Below are 20,213 nucleotides of genomic sequence, written 5' to 3'. Positions count from 1 at the left end.
GTTGTGGAGAACAGAAGCTGGGACTTGTCTCTGCTCTCCAGGGTGATCTTGGAGTAGTCGACAGTAGACTGGTGTGCAAGACTTGCCACTGAATGAAACATTTGATTGTAATTAAATACTAATGAAAAAACATTTTGTTGCAGCTTTTTCTTGGAGAAAAACATGTTTGTTTTCTTCTTAAATATCTTGCGCCAGAAATCCGGACGCTATGTGTGTGTACAGTTACTTCAGACTATCAATATCCTATTTGAAAATATTAGCCATGAAACCTCATTGTGTAAGTATATACTCTTTTCTAATTCAAAAAAATCATATTTGTACTTGCCCTCTTCTTTTAACTTTTCCTCTCTGATGTGGACCAGAGATTGAATACACTGGATATGTGTAAAATATGTTGTTAATGAGGCAGTTTTTCCTTACAGCATTAAAAAGGTTAGAAGAGTAGGAGAATTCATTTTGTTCCATTTATCAATCTTACTAACTGCTTTTATATGATCACTAATTTAATTCTTTAAGGGACCACTCCCAATAAGTGAGTCTGCTCCTTGCATGTGATTTTGATTCTTTATTAATCACTACTTGTACTCGCATGGTGCTGCCTATAGTAAGTCAGAGAATATGGTCACCCTCTTGCCCATCTATGATGTCTTCCTGTTGAATGCTTGTGGCGCTGTGTGTGTGTGTGCGCGCGGCGCTGTGTGTGTGCGCGGCGTGCCCTCGCTTCTCTTCCCCCCCCCCCCCCCCCCTCCTCTCGTTTCCTTGCCCTTGGCTTAATACACTTTATAGAATACAAAAAAGTGACTACATATGTCGTAGGAGGTAAAGAAAAATATCCCATCAGTACAGCTGACTGGTATTGATGCATTCTGGGAAATTGGGTGCCGTGCATTTGCTCAGACTGCACAATCCAAATTCAGCTCAGTCACAGCTCTGGGCAAAAAATATCCACAGCCCAGGCTTCAAATAAAAACTTTAATGAAGGCATTAAAAGATACAAAAGACCATTTGATAGATAAATGTAATTATGTTGTTATGAAATATGTTCATTTTTCAATATTTAATTTGTTTAAATCCTTATTTTGAATATTTGGAAATTTTTGTTACTGAGGGGAAAAATTGGCATCTGAAAAATGTTCAGAAAGCATTTTCAACCATTTGTGCGACCTGTATGGCCATATTGTGCAATCTGAGGATAATACAATATCACTATAAAATTGCAGTTACTGTATGTCACACAGTGTAGCATCTCTAACACTTACATCCTTGAACTACTCGTTACTCCTGTATCAGTTTTCAAAAACATGCGCCCCACTTACTGAATTTAGCATGTGATAGATTATGATTATTTGAACGTGGAAATGATTGTTACAAGGCAATTCTGTGAAAGCCTGTATCCTTTCTATTTTATGAAGTGAACAGTAAGGATTGGAGTGATTGGACTCTGAAGGTGACAGTCATGGGTTGCCTGTTTTAATTTTTTCCCTCTGGCGTATCTGGTATGTCTTACAGACTCGTTCCATTCACAACTGTACAGACTGTGCGATGGATCTCACTTGGCTGATATAATCTGAACGGCTTTTATTGGCTATTCTCTTCATGAAATGGAGTAGATCCCAAACTGAGGAGAGATCTGTACTCCATGCTATCCTGTGGAAGAATTGGCTGGAGTCTGGCAATATTCGACAGGAAGGGAAAATCTGGGCAGAGTTGCACTAATGTGCTGTGACATACTTTCTGCCAGGTTTATACATGATGGTATTGGTAGAGAGCAGCAGCTTCTTAGCTGAGAATGGAGTGTTTAGATCAGAGAAAGGGAGGCATATTTAGAAATGTACTTAGTTGTGCAGTGGTGTCCTTGCTTTATTTTAAAATTGCTTTTGGAAAATTAATTTTTGTATGCCTGTAACATTTAGATTAAAAAAAAAAGGATGGCGCATGTAGGTAGTTGTGTGCTGAGTACACGTTCATTTTCAATGGCATGGTCAATCTGCTGTGTTGTCTAGTTTGACATGAGCACGTCCTGACATTTGTTATTTCAGAGCAGTAATGTGTTTTCCCTGCTTTATTTTGATAACCTACAATCCTGTTTTCCCTGCCCTTTTCTATATGGTATTGAAATTTGTGACCTTATTACCAAAATTTATTTAATGCAAAGTAACTTCTTTTGTGGGAGTGGGAGGAAACAACACTTAAGCAACCTTTTATTTAAAAAAAAATTGAGCAAAAAAAGGCTGCTGCGCAAATTTGTTTTCCAGTTGTGTTCCCATTTTACTGACTTTTTAATAAATCCTCAGCCCCATCTCTGCATTAAGAGGAAAAACTCAAAGGTGTGATGGATGTCAGATTTTAATGCAATCATTTGTTTTTATTCATGTCTTACTAATGAAAATGATATAGTGAGCCTGCCGACTAGTTTTTTTCTTTCCGTCTTAAGTATAAAATGCTTTTTGGTCTGCTGCTACAAGGCATTCTAATTGCTTGTGCAGATATTCATGTCCTCAGCTTCCATTGACTTATAAATCTAATTTTTTCATTCTCTTACAGATTACCTGCTGTCTAATAACCATGTAAACTCTATCATTGTGCACAAGTTTGACTTTTCTGATGAGGAAATCATGGCGTATTATATATCCTTCTTGAAAACTCTTTCCCTTAAACTCAACAATCATACGGTGCACTTTTTCTACAATGAGGTAGGCGCCAGCATTGAATTTTTAACTCTGATTTCAGCCTTTCTAAGCATACAATGGAAATTGAAAGTGACTTCAAACAAATGTACATTTTACTTCTAACCATGATTTTTAGTATTGGACCTATACATTGCATGCTGGATATATATTATAAATCACCATAAAACTTTGTCCCTTGGGGGTGTCCTTATTTAGCATTGCACCCAGAAGGGTCTGTTTTACCTAGAATATTAATTCTTTTATAATAGTGTTTTTAACTTAACGTCTAATAAATTTAAAAACAGGAAATACTCCGATCAGGTGGCATCTGTGGAGAGCGAAACAGAGTTGACGCTTCAGGTCGATGACCTTTTGTCAGAAGTGGAAAAAGTTAGAGATGTAACAGAATTTAAGCAAGTGCAGAGGCAGGGAAAGGGGGAGGGGAGGAAAGAAAAAGAAGGAAGGACTGTGATAGGGTGAAGGGCAGGAGAGATTAAATGACAAAAGGTATGATCATTCAAAGCAAAAGGAGATGGTATTGGGACAAGTTTTAAAAAAAAAACCACAGATAAGTCTAGAAGAGGTGTAAATGGGAATGGCAGAATCATCATCAGCTGCCATGTGAAAAAATAGGGGCAGAGGTTATGTTCTGAAATTGTTGAATTCGAAGTTGAGCCCAGAAGGCTGTAAAGTGCCTAGTCAAAAGATGAGGGGCTGTTCCTCGAGCTTGCGTTGAACTTCATTGGAACTGTGTAAGAGGCAGAGGACCAAGAGATCAGAGTGGGAATGGAGCACAGACTGCTCGGGATCACGCTTATGGACTGAACAGTGGTGTTCTGTAAAGCAGTCACCCGATTGCATTTGGTCTCCCTAATATAGAGGAGACCGCATTGTGAGCAGTGAATGCAGTATACTAAATTGGAAGAAGTACAAGTAAACCTGGAAGGAGTGTTTGGGGCCCTGGACAGTGGGAAGGGAGAAGGTAAAAGGGCAGGTGTTTGCACGGAAAGGTGCTGTTGGAAGGAAAGGGGTGGAGGTGTTGATGATTTGAGGAGTGGACCAGGGTGTCGAGGAGGGAGCGGTCCCTTCGGAATGCTGAAGGGGGAGGGGAGGGGAAGATGTGATTCGTGGTGGGATCATGATGGAGGATGATCCGTTGAAGATGGAGGCTGGTGGGGTGAAAGGTGAGGATAAGGAGAACCCTGTTGTGGTTCTGAGAGGGAGTTGAATGGGGTGAGAGCAAAAGTGCGGGAAATGGAACGGACACGGTCAAGGGGAATCCTCAATTGAGGAAACAGGAAGACACATCAAAAGCAATTATAAGGAAGGTGGCATCATCGGAACAAATGCGATGGAGATGGAGAAACGGGGAGTAATTCCAACAATTTCTGTGTTTATTTCAGATTTCCAGCATCTGCAGTATTTTGATTTTGTATTGAGGTTTAATTACATGCTATTTTCCAAATCTTCCTAATGACTGAATTTATCGCAAGATTTTTTTTCATACACAGGACTAATGTTTAAACTTTACTTCAGTTGTAACACCATTGTCAAGTGATGTTAAATAAGCAAGACCCACATATTATACTCCCACTTAATAAAGATATGGTGAAAAGGGTCATATTTTGAAGAAGTGTAAAGATAATTATCAATTATATAACTTTATAAAATGTTGGCTTTCATGTAATTCCTGAAACATGAGATTCCAGCCATTTCAGTTAGCTTTTGAAAGGTAATGATTATGAAGTTTAAAAACAAATCTTTATCCTTTTTATCTTTCACACACATCTCCCTCCCTCGACCAATTGGATTGGCACACCACTTCAAGGTATCTGCCAATGCTTCTGTTTATCCAGCCAGTAGAACCATGGTTGGAGATGACCCATGCTCTTAACTAAAGAAGTATTTTCCCTTTTTCCTTACCTGCGGCGAAGTGACGAGCTCTGCTTGGTTATTCCCTAATGCTATGGCTAAGATCAGGAACTTGTGTTAGAAATTGTGGGTGGGAGGCTGTGTACTGCTGCCCTGTTGCCCACAAGGTATTGGGATTGTCGAGAGCTACCTACTCTCATCCCTGCTCAAAACCAAAATACATTATTTTGTTTCAAACTGTTGCCATCATGTTATATAGCTACTAACATGCCAATCAATTTTCATGAATAGAAATGCTAATATGGAAAATATATAGACAGTATAAATCTGTCATTATTTAATAAAAATATTCTATTCCTATTCTCAGTACAAGGGATGATTAAATGATGGTCTATGTATTTATGATGTTAGGCTGATTTGTTTGGTAGGAGGTAAATTATCCTGTCCAGCAGAGGTCACCCCAACACAGTTAAAAGGAAATTGTAACCACCGAAAGTCATTTCAAATGTACTATCATTGCTGTTAGTTTTCAAATATGCATGTTGCCAATCAGTGCTGAATGATCGTCATGTAAGTTTTTGTTGTGTATGAAGGTGAAATTCATTTTACAACATAGTTCTTTAACCGAAGATTTTTCAAGATTTGTTTTTGACTTTGCAGCACCCGCTTCCTTCCACCCCCCCACCCCCCCTCCTCCCCCCACCCACCCCAACTACCCTAATTCTCAAACCCTAACAGTGATGTTTTATTAGAGTAGAAAATTCTTAAGAATAGCAAGGGTTATTCCTTGAAATTTTATTTTATTTCTACCTCCCTGCCCCCTTTCCTTTTCGGAAACATTTAACCTCTGTTTGGTACCCAACCTCTTGTGCTCATCCTTACCTCATTGACCCATTTATCTTGAGACAGATTCACACCCAGTTCTGTGTTCTGTGGTGTCATAAAGTGATACACCAGTGTACTGTCCTGTAGCATTTGAATGTTGTAATAAGATGGACATTGTATTTACTGTCTGCATATAACCTATAAAAGCCGGAAGCCTAGGTCCTGTGCCATTATAACTGAGATACGCATTCTGATAAAATGCAGCAAGAACAATATGGAGTCTATTGACTCAATGTTGTGTGGGAATTTATACATGTTTTAAATAAAAGCACCTGAGACAGTGGTCTCTGCTTTCTTTCCAACCATCAGTTTTCTTCCCTTGCTCCCTGCCTCTGATGAAAGCAGTGATTCGTGCTGGATTATGGTTCCACAATGTCTGTAGCTCTCAATACCTCACCAAGCAGTTATTTCTCACTTCTGAACTGAGACTTGTTGACTTGATGGACAAACCCTCGTCCAAACTTCATACACATGCCCTCGCCAGCAGGGGTCAGTAGTTAGACTTCTGTTCAGGCCTTGCCATCTCAGCTGTGATGTCCCACTGGATCTTTTTCTATCTGGAACCTATTCTGTCATCTTCTGAATTCAGCACAGATGGCCCATCCATCACCATCTTTCTGCTTTAAGACGTTTTCTTGCTCTATGGAAGCCATTCTTGGTTTTTAGTGTTAATCACTCTGACTTCCAAGTTTATACCCAACATTGCACCTGCACAGCACATTCCAAAAGCATCCAGTATCTGTAATATCATAAACTACAATTCTTTTTATCTTATTTTATTAAAAAAATACTTTAGAGCCTCCCCCTAGAAGTATGGCACTTATGACAATTGATCATTTGAGCTTTTTAAAAAAAAATCTTAAGTGAATTGAAGGGATTTTTTAATAATTAAAAAGTGAATCGCTAAAGGATTGGGAACATAAGCCATTTTAAAAGTCTTTCTGTAATAGCGGTGGGGTAATGTTACACTTTTGGCCACAAACTTTCAGATACAATGTACATTACATTTGTAATTGATGACAGTAATCACGTCAAAGTGCTGCCACTTGTGCAGCTGTCAAAACAACTGGATCGCAAGTACAATCCCTCAATGAATTATAATCAAATTACAGTATGTACACTTCGCAGTTAATTTGTAAGCATAATATTTGGAGATGATTAACTCAGTTTGTTAAATAATAACCCTGTTTTAAAAATGGGAGATTTCAATAGTTAGCTTGTCAACATGGTCCTTTAGTTACCTGTTCAAATGTCAACAGTTATGGTGTGGGGAATTCAAGCTTGCTCTATCACATGAGGAAACATCCATTCAAACTTCCTTCTTATGAAGCATCCTGGGTGGAATGTGCCAGTGTAGATTTAAAAACTTCAGCTGCAACAGTACAACATAGCTTTCCACTGAAATTTAACCTTAAAGGAGACATTCAACTATTTTAAAAGAAGTGAAAATATTCTATGTTTTATTCCTGAATAAATGTCAAATCCCATAATTTTAGAACTGGAAACTTCTCCGTTTCTTTACTTTTCCTTCTGACATTTTTGTATAAAATAATCTGTTGACAATGTTGATTTTATTTGCATCAAAATACTCTGCAAAGTAGTTGTAAAGTTGAAGAACACAGGCAGTTCACAAGGGTGATATCATCTTGCCCAACTGGAAACAAAAAATCATGGCATTCCCCTGCAGTGTTTCATGTTGAATTTCTCCAAGAGTGACAGATGGCTACACTGCAAAATCTCTCTCTCTCTCTCTCTCTCTCTCTCTCTCTCTCTCTCACTTGAGTTATTTATAATGTTGATCTAAAGAATATGTTAGTGTGATAATTTATTGGAAAAGTGTCTTTAGAGCTTCTCGTTAACCTTAACCACCATTCTGAAGATATTTCCTCATTGAGACTTGCTTATTTTAGTCAAAACTTATCTTAGTTTGTAGATCTGAGTTTAACAACTTATTTTTTTCCCCACAAATGTGGTGTCTCAATGCTGTGCACCTTCAATGATCCATTTCCAGAGTTGTATTAATACTGCACTGTAATCTATTGTTAGGAGGTGTGAGATTTGCTTTTGCTGTTTGGCTCTGTTGTTTTACTTTGCTTGACCTGCAATTAACACCTTTGGAGAATATCCCAGGTGAGTTTAGGATTCACAGGTACAAAACTAGTGCAAGTGGAGCAGTGTTCGAGCTCCATCATGCTGTACAAATATGCCCACATTCTTAGCAGTTGAAAAGAATATTACAGAAATATTTAATTCTTGTAACTAATGCCTAGTTTGCTTACTAGCTCAAGTCTTACTGTCTTCCATAATTCCAGCACACTAACGATTTTGCCCTGTACACGGAGGCCATTAAATTTTTCAACCACCCAGAGAGCATGGTCAGAATTGCTGTCCGGACAATCACCCTTAATGTATATAAAGGTGAGTACAGCACCGTATGATATAAAATACATATTAATGGCATTAGTGAATGATTGCAAGGCTCTGGCAGCAGGCACATTATAACAAGCTGGCATACATTTTGTGTTTTGAGATACGATTTTAGCACTAATCAAGATGTTTGCTTCAAAACATCTCAAGTATTTTTAAATTATGTCCTCTAGTACTCAATGACTTGCTACTTAAAAATGAAAAAACGCTTTATTTACAAATAAAATTGATTGTACAATTGTAATATAAAAACTTTTATCCTCTCTCTGTTTTTCTCTGGTAATTGCAGTTTAAAATGCTTAAAAACTTGCCTCAAAGTACTCAAAAAATTAGGCAGCCCTTCTTTCACTGTGCTGTCTTTCTCTCGTTCCTCCATCACACCCAGTAAAGTAATTTTCTCTGTGTCACTAATCTATAAACTATCCCTAATATAAACCTTGCCAATATACTTGCAGTGAGCTTAAGTTTGGAATTCATGCCCAGATTCTACCATGGTTGGGGTTTTTTGTCTTTTTAATTTTCCACCTTGGCTAGATTGCATGCTGAGCATTGAACTGAGAAGCAAATGTAATATACAATATATTTTCAATTGTTTTTAGGAATGTAGCACATGCACAGTATGTCAAACATAAAGGAAGCTGTCTACAGCAACCCCATGAAATGACCATAGCAAATTAGTTTCGTTTAGATGGTGTTAAATGAAAATTTCTCTCAATTCTCTTCCCAGCTTTTAAGTCAGTATCTTCTTTTGTTAAACTCCATTAATATCTGCAGTATAGCCTCGTGTTATTGACGGGAGCTGGAACTTTTATTCCATGGCACTAGGTGTAAACTTGATTAATCATAGTGGTCGCAGCAGTGGTCGCAGTTTAAAATTATTTGCTTTCTCATTAGGACAATAATCGGATCCTATTTGAGAACATGCTTTAACTATGTCTCCGATCCTGTAGCAGAATGACACTGTTCAAAATCAGTGAACCCCAAATTTTGAAGTATGTAATTTATCAAGTGTGTCACATATGATGTTCTCCCCAATTATTTCCTCCACCTAGATGCAAAAGCAGTTTTTCTTCACTGATTCCGGTGTTCCCTGGGTTGGAGAACCTGCTCATAGGATTACAATGGCCAAACATATTCATTATGCAACCAAGCAACCAGCTGTAAAGTCTTATTCTGCATAGTATTGTGCTTTCAAAATAAGTGTGCATTTTACGAGGTATTTTTTTACTGGGGAAAGAAACCGTCACTTGGACTTTCAACTTTGCAATGAAACTGTTAAAGACAAGTTTATTGCAGGGTTTTTTGTCTGCAAAATAATAAATTTTGCTACACTCAGTATTTCAAGCTGTGCAAATCATTACCTTATGACCACTTCAAAGTAATATGGACAAAAGAGCTGAATTTCAGAGGTGAGGTGAGCTGAGACTGCCCTTGACATGATGGCAACATTTGACCGAGTGTGGCATCAAGGAGCCCAAGTGAAATTGAAGTCAATGGGAATCAGGGAAATCTCCACTGGATGGAATCATACCTAGCACAAAGGAAGATGGTTGTGGTTGTTGGAGACCAATCATCTCTGCCCCAGGACATCGCTGCAGGAATTCCTCAGGACAGTGTCCTAGGCCCAACCACCTTCAGCTGCTTCAACAATGACCATACCTCCATCACAAGGTCAGAAGTGAGGATGTTTACTGATGGTTGCACTGTGTTCAGTTCTATTTGCAACTCCTCAGATAATGAAGCAGTCTGTGCCTGCATGTAGCAAGATTTGGACAACATTCAGGCTTAGGCTGATAAGTGGCAAGTAACATTGGTGCCACATGAGTGCCAGGAAATGACTATCTTCAACAAGAGAGAGTCTAACCATCGCCCCTTGTCATTCAACAGCATTACATCACTGAATTCCCCCACCATTAACATCCGGGGCGGGGGGGGGGTCACCATTGACCATAAACTTAACTGGCCAGCCACATAAATACTGTAGCTACAAGAGTAGAGGCTGGGTATTCTATGGCGAGTGTCACACCTCCTTACTCCCCAAAGCCTTTCCACCATCTACAAGACACAAGTCAGGAGTGTGATGGAATACTCTCTACTTTGGAGTTGCTTGAGTGTTGTTGGAGTGGCATCCATCCAGGACAAAGCAGCTCGCTTGATTGGCACCCAATCACCACCTTAAACATTCACTCCCTCCACCAGCGGCGCACCATGGCTGCAGTGTGCACTATCTACAAGATGCACTGTAACAACTTGCTGATGCTTCTTCGACAGCACCACCCAAACCCACGACAAGAGCAAGGGTAGCAGGCGCATAGGTACACCATCACCTCCAAGTTACACACCATCCTGACTTGGAATTATATTGCCGCTCCTTCATCGTCGCTGGGTCAAAATCCTTGAACTCCCTCCCTAACAGCACTATGAGCATACCTTCACCACACAGACTGCAGCGGTTCAAGGTGGTGACTCACCACCACCTTCTCAAGGGCAATTAGGGATGGGCAATAAATGATGGCCTTGCCAGCGATGCCCACATCCCATGAACACATTTTTTTTAAATTGTTTTTTGAGAAACATACGATTGCTGAAAGTAGCTAGCAACTGACTAAAGTATATCTTCTAATGTAATATGTCTGACATGGAGGCAACATTTTCTACATCTACAAAGCATTTATAGCATACTTTCAATCTTATTGCACTTTAAGAATCCAAGGAAATGAGTAGTGCATAGATCTAGTTTAAATCCAGTCCAGTCTGATGTCATTTTCAACTGTGTAGTGAATCCGAACCAGAGAGCAAAACTTCTCATTCAGAGAAGCCAGTGGGATGGTAGTTACAAGTAATTAAGAGTGCCTCACAGGTGCAGGTTGGGTATGCAGTTAAGACATAGAACATAGAAATTTACAGCGCAGAAGGGGGCCATTTCGGCCCATCGTGTTCGCGCCGGCTGACCAAGAGCCACACGGCCCTCGGTCAGCAGCCCTGAAGGTTACATATAAATCTATGAACAATGAACATCTAGAGGGAACTGTATATTCCATAAAATCTATGTTAAGCTGGAAGTCGAAATGAGTGATGCTGGATAGGAATGCTAGAAAATAGTTTTGTTCACCAGCACCAATGTCATCCACTTTGATAAGCATAACACTTAAAAACTTGTTTGTTTTCTTTCTCTACCCCCCTCAAAATGATGGAAAGTTTTATGCATTGGAATAATTACAGCTTTTTCAAGGATGTTTTTTCTGGTCTGCTATAGTATAACTGCTGCTAACCAGCTGTGTGTTTTAGTTCTGTGTGTTTTCTCTTATAGTTAGGCTATTTGTTTTCTGTAGGATGCCATGCTGTCCAAGTTCTTGTCTTATTAACTGTTCTCTGTTTTTGTCCTTTCTTCAATGACGATTCCAGTGTCATGTAAGTTGCTTAACCTTTTAAATTTGGTTTGTTGTGCTGTCCATCAGATATATTAACTTTATGTTCTGAAGATTACAGGGGTAATTAAATCTAAAGATGACTTGTATTACAGAAAACTGATCTATGGCAATCCCTTTGAGGCTGAAGTACAGTACTCTTACACAGGCAGTTACCACAGAAACCAAGCCACCTTTATTTAGGAAAAACACAGTTGTGAAATGTGACCACTGAACACTTCCTGAATTTCTCTGTAGAAGTGAAGCCTTGTATATGGTTAAACATTTCATGTTTGGAGAGAGGAGAGAAAATCTCCTTTTCAGATTCAGAAATGGTTTCTAAATTTGCCTCCTTTAATGGGTGGAAATATGGGTACTTTATAGACCTTCCCTAGTTGTTTTTTTTCTCTAGATAACTAAAATGGCTGTTATATGACCACATACATGCCTCGAGGTAATTCTCCCTCTTCATCCCATGCAGCTTTAAATCTTGCTGAGAATGTGGAATGGAACTGTTGATCACGATGGTCAGTTTCACTAGAAAGCATTCTTAACTTTTTAAGTTGGGAATGTTCTTGATTTTAGTCTTTCAAAAACATATTTTTTGCACCTCAGAAGGTGCTGCATTGTTTTTACAAGGTAATCATCTTTTGGCCCATTAAAGATGTGCAGACAGAACCACCCTTACAAATAAAATACAGCATCTTTCAGAATTTGAAACTTGTGGTCTGAACATGCATATGGAAAACTTAGCATGCGAGCCATTAAGCCTCATATATTTATAAATAACTGTTCAAATGATAAATAGAGAGAATACAAAACTTGATTAAAAGCCAAAAGATTTTTACAATAATGACAAGCCTGTTTTAGCAAAATTCTCTTTCACCAAATTCATGTATGTGTAACTCATACTCAACAAAAGTTTTAATTTTGCATTTTCAAATGTACAGTTGTATTTTCTTGCTGATTTTGTTGATGAATTCCAGATAAAATTGTTCAAATTAATTGTGTGCTGCTTATGAAAAGTTTGAACTTAAAGATGCCTAGAATTATTAAAAAAATCAAAATAGCTTTAATATTTAAACCATCATGAGCCCCCCTCTTCCCCGCACCCCCCCCCCCCCCCTGCCCCACCTCCTGTCCTGAAGAGACAGAAGGGTTGATAGCCTTCTGGTACCTTGCTCATTCTTCGCATGTAACCCTATTCACATGATTCAAAACACTGGCAGATCTTTTATGTCTGCTTAAAAACTCAAGTGCCTTATCAATAAACAAGTTTGAACAAGGCCAAGTTGATAAAAAATATTAGCGACTGGGTTTTAAGTATATTGAGAGCTTGAGATAGAAAAATTATGCCTTCAAAATAAAATATTGACCATAGTTATCTCAGAAAAAAATATTGGGGCTAAAATTCCAGTCAGAGGCTTCCTTCGTATGAACACCTCCGACCTGAAAAAAAAATCTACGAATCTAGCTGTTGGTCCCGGAAAAACGTAGGATCCTGGTTGGAGTCCTAGATTCGTTGCGCATCGCATGGGGACCTGTCTTCAAGATTCGCAAGTCGAAGCTGGAGTCACGTGGGCCTGGACAACCAATCACGATGCAGCATTCCCATTGATGATAATCGGAACTCCATTTCTCCGAGTTCCCATTACTATCAATGAGAAAAACCCTAAAACACCCAAACACATAATAAATAAATAAAACACCTCGCATATTTAAAATTAATTGAAATTAAAGTTAATTAAACATTTTAGAAAAAATATATATATTTGAATTTTTAAAAATGTTTTAATACGGTTTAAAATAAACTTTCTCGTGATTTCACCAACCCATACAAGGTCACAGATTTGATTCTCTGTCTGTGCTGGGTTAGCTGACATTAGCCATGGCAGCAGTTGACTATAACTACATGAAAGCCCAGGGGAGAGAAATAAAATGAATTTCAGCCAGAGTGTAGATTAATGCCCAAAATGTTTTGGACCGCAGTACTGAGATGTAGAGTTTCAGTTTTGCTTTCTCTAACTAGAAGCTCTGTTTTGCTTTTTATGTCAACAGTGGATAACCAGCTTATGTTGCACTATATCAGGGACAAAACAGCAGTTCCCTATTTCTCCAATTTGGTTTGGTTCATTGGAAGCCATGTGATTGAGTTGGACAACTGTGTGCAAACTGACGAAGAGTAAGTTTTGAAATGCTTTGTACTGCTTGGCAAAAATTCTTGCGTGCTTTGCCATCTGTATTGTGAAGGACTCATTTTGTACGTGTAGCTCATTGTTTTGTGAGTAGTGAAACTTAGGTTGCCTAATGCACTCGAGTCATCAGGAGGCTTTTCCATATCAGCACCAAGTTTGTTCAAGCTAATGATAGGATCCACTTGAGCCACGAGTAATGCATGCTCAAAAGAAACTGAGATTGAAATTCACTGGAAGCCAGTAATGTGCAGCATTTCTTAAAATCAGCAGCATAGTATTAATTTAACATTCATTAAATTTTTGACATTTGAACAGGGGGCGGGTGGGTGTGTGTATCAACAAAAGAGCTTTGCCATCAAATTAGAAATTTTTGTTTTTAACTCTTAAAGTTGAAATAAAACGTAATTGAATATTCTCTTTAATAGTTTATGCAGATCTGTTATTTGAATATGGGGCTGGAAATTCATGAAAAACTGCTATCACCAGTTTGCCGCTAAAAAAAATCCGCTATGACTTTGAGACGGAAGATTTGGGGAAAAATGGGAAAAAATCCGCCCGTTGGGAAAAATCAGTGTAGCGCGAAGATTCACGACATAAACCGCAAATTTTCAGCAACTTTTCTCCGAGGTCGATACCGCTGCGAGTTGGGCCTCGGGAGGGAGTAGAACACACACAATATTTTTCCAATAAACAAAAAATCGCAAAACATTCACAAGACCCTTTTCTAGTGAATCGCTGCAAAAGAATTGAAAAATAAACTTTAACATACCTTTTTTGCAGGTTTTCATACCTAGCGCCGTTTTCAAGAGCTGCACCGACAGGTTTTTCCTCTGCGTTTTTTTTTAACCCTATCTATGCGTCACCGCTGTGGCCAAACTCGGGGGAAAGCGCTTTTTCCAGTCTTGGCAGTCTGCTCACCAGCAGTATTTCAAAACCGCTGGCGGAAGACTTCAGGGAATTCCCTACCGCATCATTTTCCACCCAAAATAGTGAAATACCACCAAAAAACATGGCGGAAGGTTGCTGAATTTCCAGCCCTGTGTCTTTTTTTAAACGCTCATTTCTGTTCATTGAGTCCTCTTGGTTTCCTGATGATTCTTCAGCACTCCTTACTGTGGACCTGCATCACTGTGAACCTATTCCTATACTTTACCAGAATTGTCTGCATGAAAAATAAATTAGTAACTGCAATGTGATCTAACTATTCCTTTTCTCCATTATTACATGTTTAAGGGATTCAAGCACCAGCACATAAATTTAGATTCCACAAGCATTAACCAGGTTGCCTGGTTTATGAAGACAAGGAGAAATGTTTTCTTTGGTTTTCCAGAATGTTATGGTTAGATGCTGTAATTTATGGGTATCGTATGTTGGAAAATCCATGTTGCTCTTAGTAATTTTTAACTCCTGTTATGGCAGGCATAGAAATAGAGCCAAACTGAGCGACCTGGTAGCAGAACATTTGGATCACCTACATTACCTGAATGATATCCTGATCATTAACTGTGAATTCCTGAATGATGTACTAACGGACCATCTATTAAACAGACTTTTCCTGCCATTGTATGTCTATTCATTGGTGATTCAAGAACAGGTAAAGGGTCTTTATATTTTATTGTGTATTATGTATGACAACATATTCTCAAATATAGAATATTTTTTAAAAAATCTGGATATTCAATGATCTCTATTATATTACATATTGCTTATGGTTGGAGCGAAACCATATAAAAAACCGTCTGTAAAAAAAATTATTGTATGCCTGTCCAAAAGGTCTAGTGCAACATATATATGAAATCACATTAACCTGCTGTGTATTAAAAATGTTTCTCAGTGTTGATTGGCAGACCGACAGCATTCTTTCCGTGGGCTCAAAATTGACCAGGAGTAGCTTTGTTTTTTTGGGGAACAACTTGATTTTTCTGGAGTATTTTGCACATTCAATTTGCGGCAGTGTAAGTGAGTTACTTAGGATTTTTTTAGTTTAGTTTGTTTTCCAAAAGGGGGCGTTACCAGCTACCTACACCTGTTTGGCCATTTAGGCCACTTTGGCCAGCTTATAGTTACTCCAAACTAACTTAGGCCAGCATATGTGGCCACTTGTGAAAACCCTTGCGGAGAATTAAGAAATCAGCGCAGGTAGGTACATCGGAGGCCAGCAGAACTTAATGACTTGACTAAAGAATGTGAAGCTATACAGGACATCATATGACAAACATCGCAAAGTTAATTTACTATACAACAGAAGCATTCATGGAAGCTTAAACTACAAAAATAAAAGAAGTATAAAATAGTTGACTTAAATTGCTCTAATCTCACAACTAATTTAAACAAGTATTTGTTGCCAAAATTGAGCCTATATTATCTAAATAAAGTCTACTTCAATAAATAAGATATTCTCTGTGTTCCTCTGTCACTTATGTTCTTCTTTCACAATAGCACCAGGTAAATAGGCTTGACAAATGGTCACCACTGTTCACAAGACAAAACATATTTACATACATTTTTCAAAATATCCAAATAAAAAAACAGAAGTAAGTAAGTCCTACCCTACCTTCATCTTCAGCACGGGAAGGCAGCGGGCCGGCCTGTGCAGTAGGCCACTCGGCCTGGGATAGGGACGGAATGCACCAGCAGCATGTAGTGATGTTGATGATCGGGTCCCACGCTGCAGCACGCACACTGAGAGGCTGGGGGCAGGAGCTACTGCTCATGCTCACACACTCCAATGCGCATGTGTAAACATCCTGGCACTGTTTTCAGCGCGGGACGCTGGCTCCGCATCTGACCCGATTGGTCACTCTTGCGAAGACCCGGGAGAGGCCGGACAGCGTCCAAAGTGGGGATCGATTTATTTTTTTTGGGGAGCACTTTTCCACGCAAAAAGTCGCCGCATCTCCGGTGAATGCGCCGAAAAAAGGGGTGGGCCAATTTTGAGCCCCATAAATGGACATTTTGTGGTCCAGATGATGCCATTAAAGCTGTGTGGAATGTACCACATGCATTCAGATGGAGTGTGCTATGAGAAACTTTAAATATATTAGCAAAACTACTTTGTGCTTTATACAAGGACAGGACCATTATAACCATATCGCGCACAATGAAGGAATGTGTCCCTTTTAAGAGCAGAAATTGTAATTACTCTGCATTCTTAATCATTTGCATGATTGCTCCCAATGCTCTGGTTAATTACAGGCCAGAATGGCTTGCTTTCTATTTTGAAAAATATATATTTTTTTAAAGTGTAACTCTTAAGGTCAGTTAGAGGCTTGAGGCAATCTCACTCTTGGGTCAGTAATATATGTTCTGTTGCTGGGGGAAGTTTCTCTTAGACTGCAAATGTTTGGCTTTCTATTTTTTCTGTTACTGTTTTGTAAGTGTGAGCCAGAATTTACATATAGTAAAGTATAACATCTGAAGTGTGACCGGTAAATGCACAACACACAAAGTGTGTATATATAGTTAGCTCTACAGGTATGTTCGGAGTTCTAAAAACCGGACCTTGTGCAGATCGCAGGAGTCGACGTCCGTAATCCGGAAATATGTTCCAAACACCAGATTTCTTATTTTAAACGCCGCATGAAGTATTTGAGAAAACAAGAGGGGAAGTCATGGTACAGATTAACAATCTGGTTAAGGGCAAGACAACCGTGGGATTTTATTAAGATTAGTAGACTTGCCCACGGTATGAGGAGGATATCAAATGAAGAATATTAGAGCTACAAAACTTCAAATTTTAGAGTACTGAAGCAAGGTGTCGTCCGAGGTACATGTTCCAAGCACCTTCACAGCAACCTCGGGCGTGGAATTTGAGGCAAGTGATTCGTGGAGGCATAACAGTGATTTTCCAGGATCAAGAGGGTGTGGATGAGCCACAGCCTCCTCGCTGGGAACCTCTCCGCACTCCCCATCCCAGTCGTTCCATTTTCGCTGCTGTAAGAAGCCAGAGCGTTGATCGCCGACATTTTGGATCCCGCTTGATAAATAACACGTCCTTGCAGATCGCCAAAACTTGAGGAACGTCTGGTTAAAGTCAAACGACAAAGGATAGCGGCCTCATCGTGATGGCTTCGCTTTTAAATTCTGCATATTTCTATCGGCTCAGTCTTGTATTACCTTGGATCTCGTTGAAGCTTTTTCTTTTCTTATTTACTACAGAAAATCCGAAATCTGGAAATACCCGAAACTCCGCCCAGGGGTTTCTGGATTTGGGATGTCTGATTTCTATTCCGAAAACCGGAATGGCCTCGGTCCAGAGGTATAGATCGTCAACCCTGTGCAAACAACTATTGTGTACCGTGGCCTAAAAATTCGTTTCAGATGCTGGTGCAAAACTGACGGTATCGGATCAGCCGTCTGTTATACACAGCGCCTGATATTCAGTTACATTGTCTTTCTTATAAAACAGTACACCCACTGTCTTAGTGAGCAGCACAAAGAAGATTTGCTAATATATTTAAAGTTTCTCATAGCACACTCCATCTGAATGCATGTGGTACATTCCACACAGCTGTAATGTCAAATCATATATCCAATGAGACAAAGCTAGGTGGAATTGTAGGCAGTGTAGATGGAAGCATAACATTATGAAGGGATATGGCCAGGTTAAGTAAATGGCCAAAACTGTGGTAAATAGATTCCTATGTAGGCAAGTGTGAGGTCATCCACTTTGAACCTAAAAAGGATAGAACAGGGTACTTTTTAAATGGTGAAAACTAAAAAACAGTGGCGGTCCAAAGAGACTTGGTGATCCAGGTACATAGATCATTAAAATGTCATGAACAGGTACAGAAAATAATCAAAAATGCTAATGGGATGCTGGCCTTGTATCTAAAGGACTAGAATACAAGGGGGTAGAAGTTATGCTGCAGCTATACAAATCCCTGGTTAGACCACACCTGTAGTATTGTGAGCAGTTCTAGACACCATACCTTAGGAAGGATATATTGGCTTTGGAGGGAGTACAGCGCAGGTTTACCAGAATGATATCTGGACTTCAAGGGCTAAGTTACGAGGAGAGATTACTCTAATTAGGGTTGTATTCTCTCGAATTTAGAAGGTTAAGGGGTGATCTGATTGAAGTTTTCAAGATATTAAGGGGAATAGATAGTTTCTCTCTCCCTACCCTATCTCCACTGGTTGGGGATTCTAGGACTAGGGGGCATAGTCTAAAGTTTAGAGCCAGACCTTTTCAGGAGTGAAATTAAGAAACACAAAGGGTGGTAGAAGTTTGGAACACTCTTCTGCAAACGGCAATGATGCTAGATCAATTGCTAATTTTAAATCGGAGATTGATGGCTTTCTGTTAACCAAAGGTATTAAGGGATATGGGCCAAAGGCGGGCATATGGAGTTAAGTTGCAGATCAGCCATGATCTCATTGAAGGGCGGAGCAGCATTGAGGGGCTGAATGGCCCATGTTGCTATGTCCAGGGAAAATCACTATTTTCTAAATAAGCTTTTTCCCCCCTCACCAACTTGCTCCCTTTTCATTCGCTCCTTAAACACAGTTTCAAGAAGGTTTGTGATTTTTGTGGTCACCAGTGGCTTTCGGATACTTCACACCAGTAGCCAATCTTCATTTTTTGCCCAGATAACAAGTGTTAGAGGATAATTGGCTGTTGAAGGAGATCTTGGCAATTGAACCCAATGCAGTCAACCTGAGGTTCACAAAAACGCTTCTCAGAAGCAGTCACTGAATGGTGATCAGGACCCAGAGCTCTTGCTAATTTTTCCCCCTACTCTTCCCCAGCGCACTGAGATAAATTGTTTATTCACTGCTGCTTCTGATCAGCTATTTGCATAGGCCAAAGACACAGTCTAGGATTTTCCTAATCTGAATGGTTCAGCAGCACACTGAATTATGTATTTTTGCGCTCTGTGAATTATTAAGGTAAATTAGTCAGTCTCCCATGACATTGTACACGAGGCACATAGTATTCAGGTGAAGTAATTAAAGGGCAGAGGATAATTGAAGCTGCGATGCCTTTTTGTTTAAAGTCATACATTTTGTTATTTTTATTTGTCCATTATAAATTCCAATGTCCACATTTATAATCCAAGCTGTCCACGTACACTTAGCAGCCATGGCTCAGTGGTAGCAGTGTTGCCTGAGTCAGAAGGTCTTGGGTTCAAACGCCACTCGAGACTTGAGCACAAAATCTAGGCTGACACTCCAGTGCAGTACCCGAGGGTGCGCTGCACTGTCGGAGGTGCCATCTTTCGGATGAGACGTTCAACTGAGGCTCCATCTGCCCTTTCAGGTGGCTGGAAAAGATCCCTTGGCACTATTTTGAATAGGAACAGTGGAGTTCTCCTGGGTGCTCTAGCCAATATTTACCACTCAACCAACACCTAAAAATATCTGGTGATTATCACATTGCTGTATGTGGAACCTTGCTATGTGTAAATTGGCTGCCGTGTTTCGCTACATTACAACACTAACTACACTTTATAACGTATTTAATTGGCTGTATTAAGCTTTGGGATATCCTGACGTCATGAAAGGCGCTATATATCTTTATCATGCAAAATTGCCAGTGATGGTACTGTGGCGTCTTCAGTAGTGGGGCCGTATGACAAGTTTACATCGGCAGCTTCTATTGTAAATGTGGACATAGACATTTATAATGGAAAATGTTGACGGGGTGAGTGTGCATTTGTAAGGTTTTTAAAATGTATAGATGGACATATATTACCAGACAGTGGCCGATCTGCTAACCTGCAATGACATTTTTCATTACATCTCCTAAATTATCT

General features: G+C 39.4%; 1 protein-coding gene across 1 annotated transcript in view; it reads left to right on the top strand.

Moving 5' to 3' along the window:
- clec16a (C-type lectin domain containing 16A) overlaps positions 1–20,213 on the top strand; it is a 287,365-nt gene that overhangs the window by 16,919 nt on the left and 250,233 nt on the right. The window contains exons 3-8 of the mRNA XM_070901025.1: positions 144–277; positions 2,545–2,693; positions 7,739–7,844; positions 11,259–11,264; positions 13,319–13,442; positions 14,875–15,049. Of these exons, the coding sequence (XP_070757126.1) occupies positions 144–277; positions 2,545–2,693; positions 7,739–7,844; positions 11,259–11,264; positions 13,319–13,442; positions 14,875–15,049 (694 nt within the window). The remainder of the gene's footprint in view (positions 1–143; positions 278–2,544; positions 2,694–7,738; positions 7,845–11,258; positions 11,265–13,318; positions 13,443–14,874; positions 15,050–20,213) is intronic.

Source organism: Pristiophorus japonicus, chromosome 15, assembly GCF_044704955.1.
Source record: "Pristiophorus japonicus isolate sPriJap1 chromosome 15, sPriJap1.hap1, whole genome shotgun sequence".
In the NCBI taxonomy this organism is placed as follows: Eukaryota; Metazoa; Chordata; class Chondrichthyes; family Pristiophoridae; genus Pristiophorus; species Pristiophorus japonicus.
This window is presented reverse-complemented; position numbering and strand designations above follow the sequence as displayed.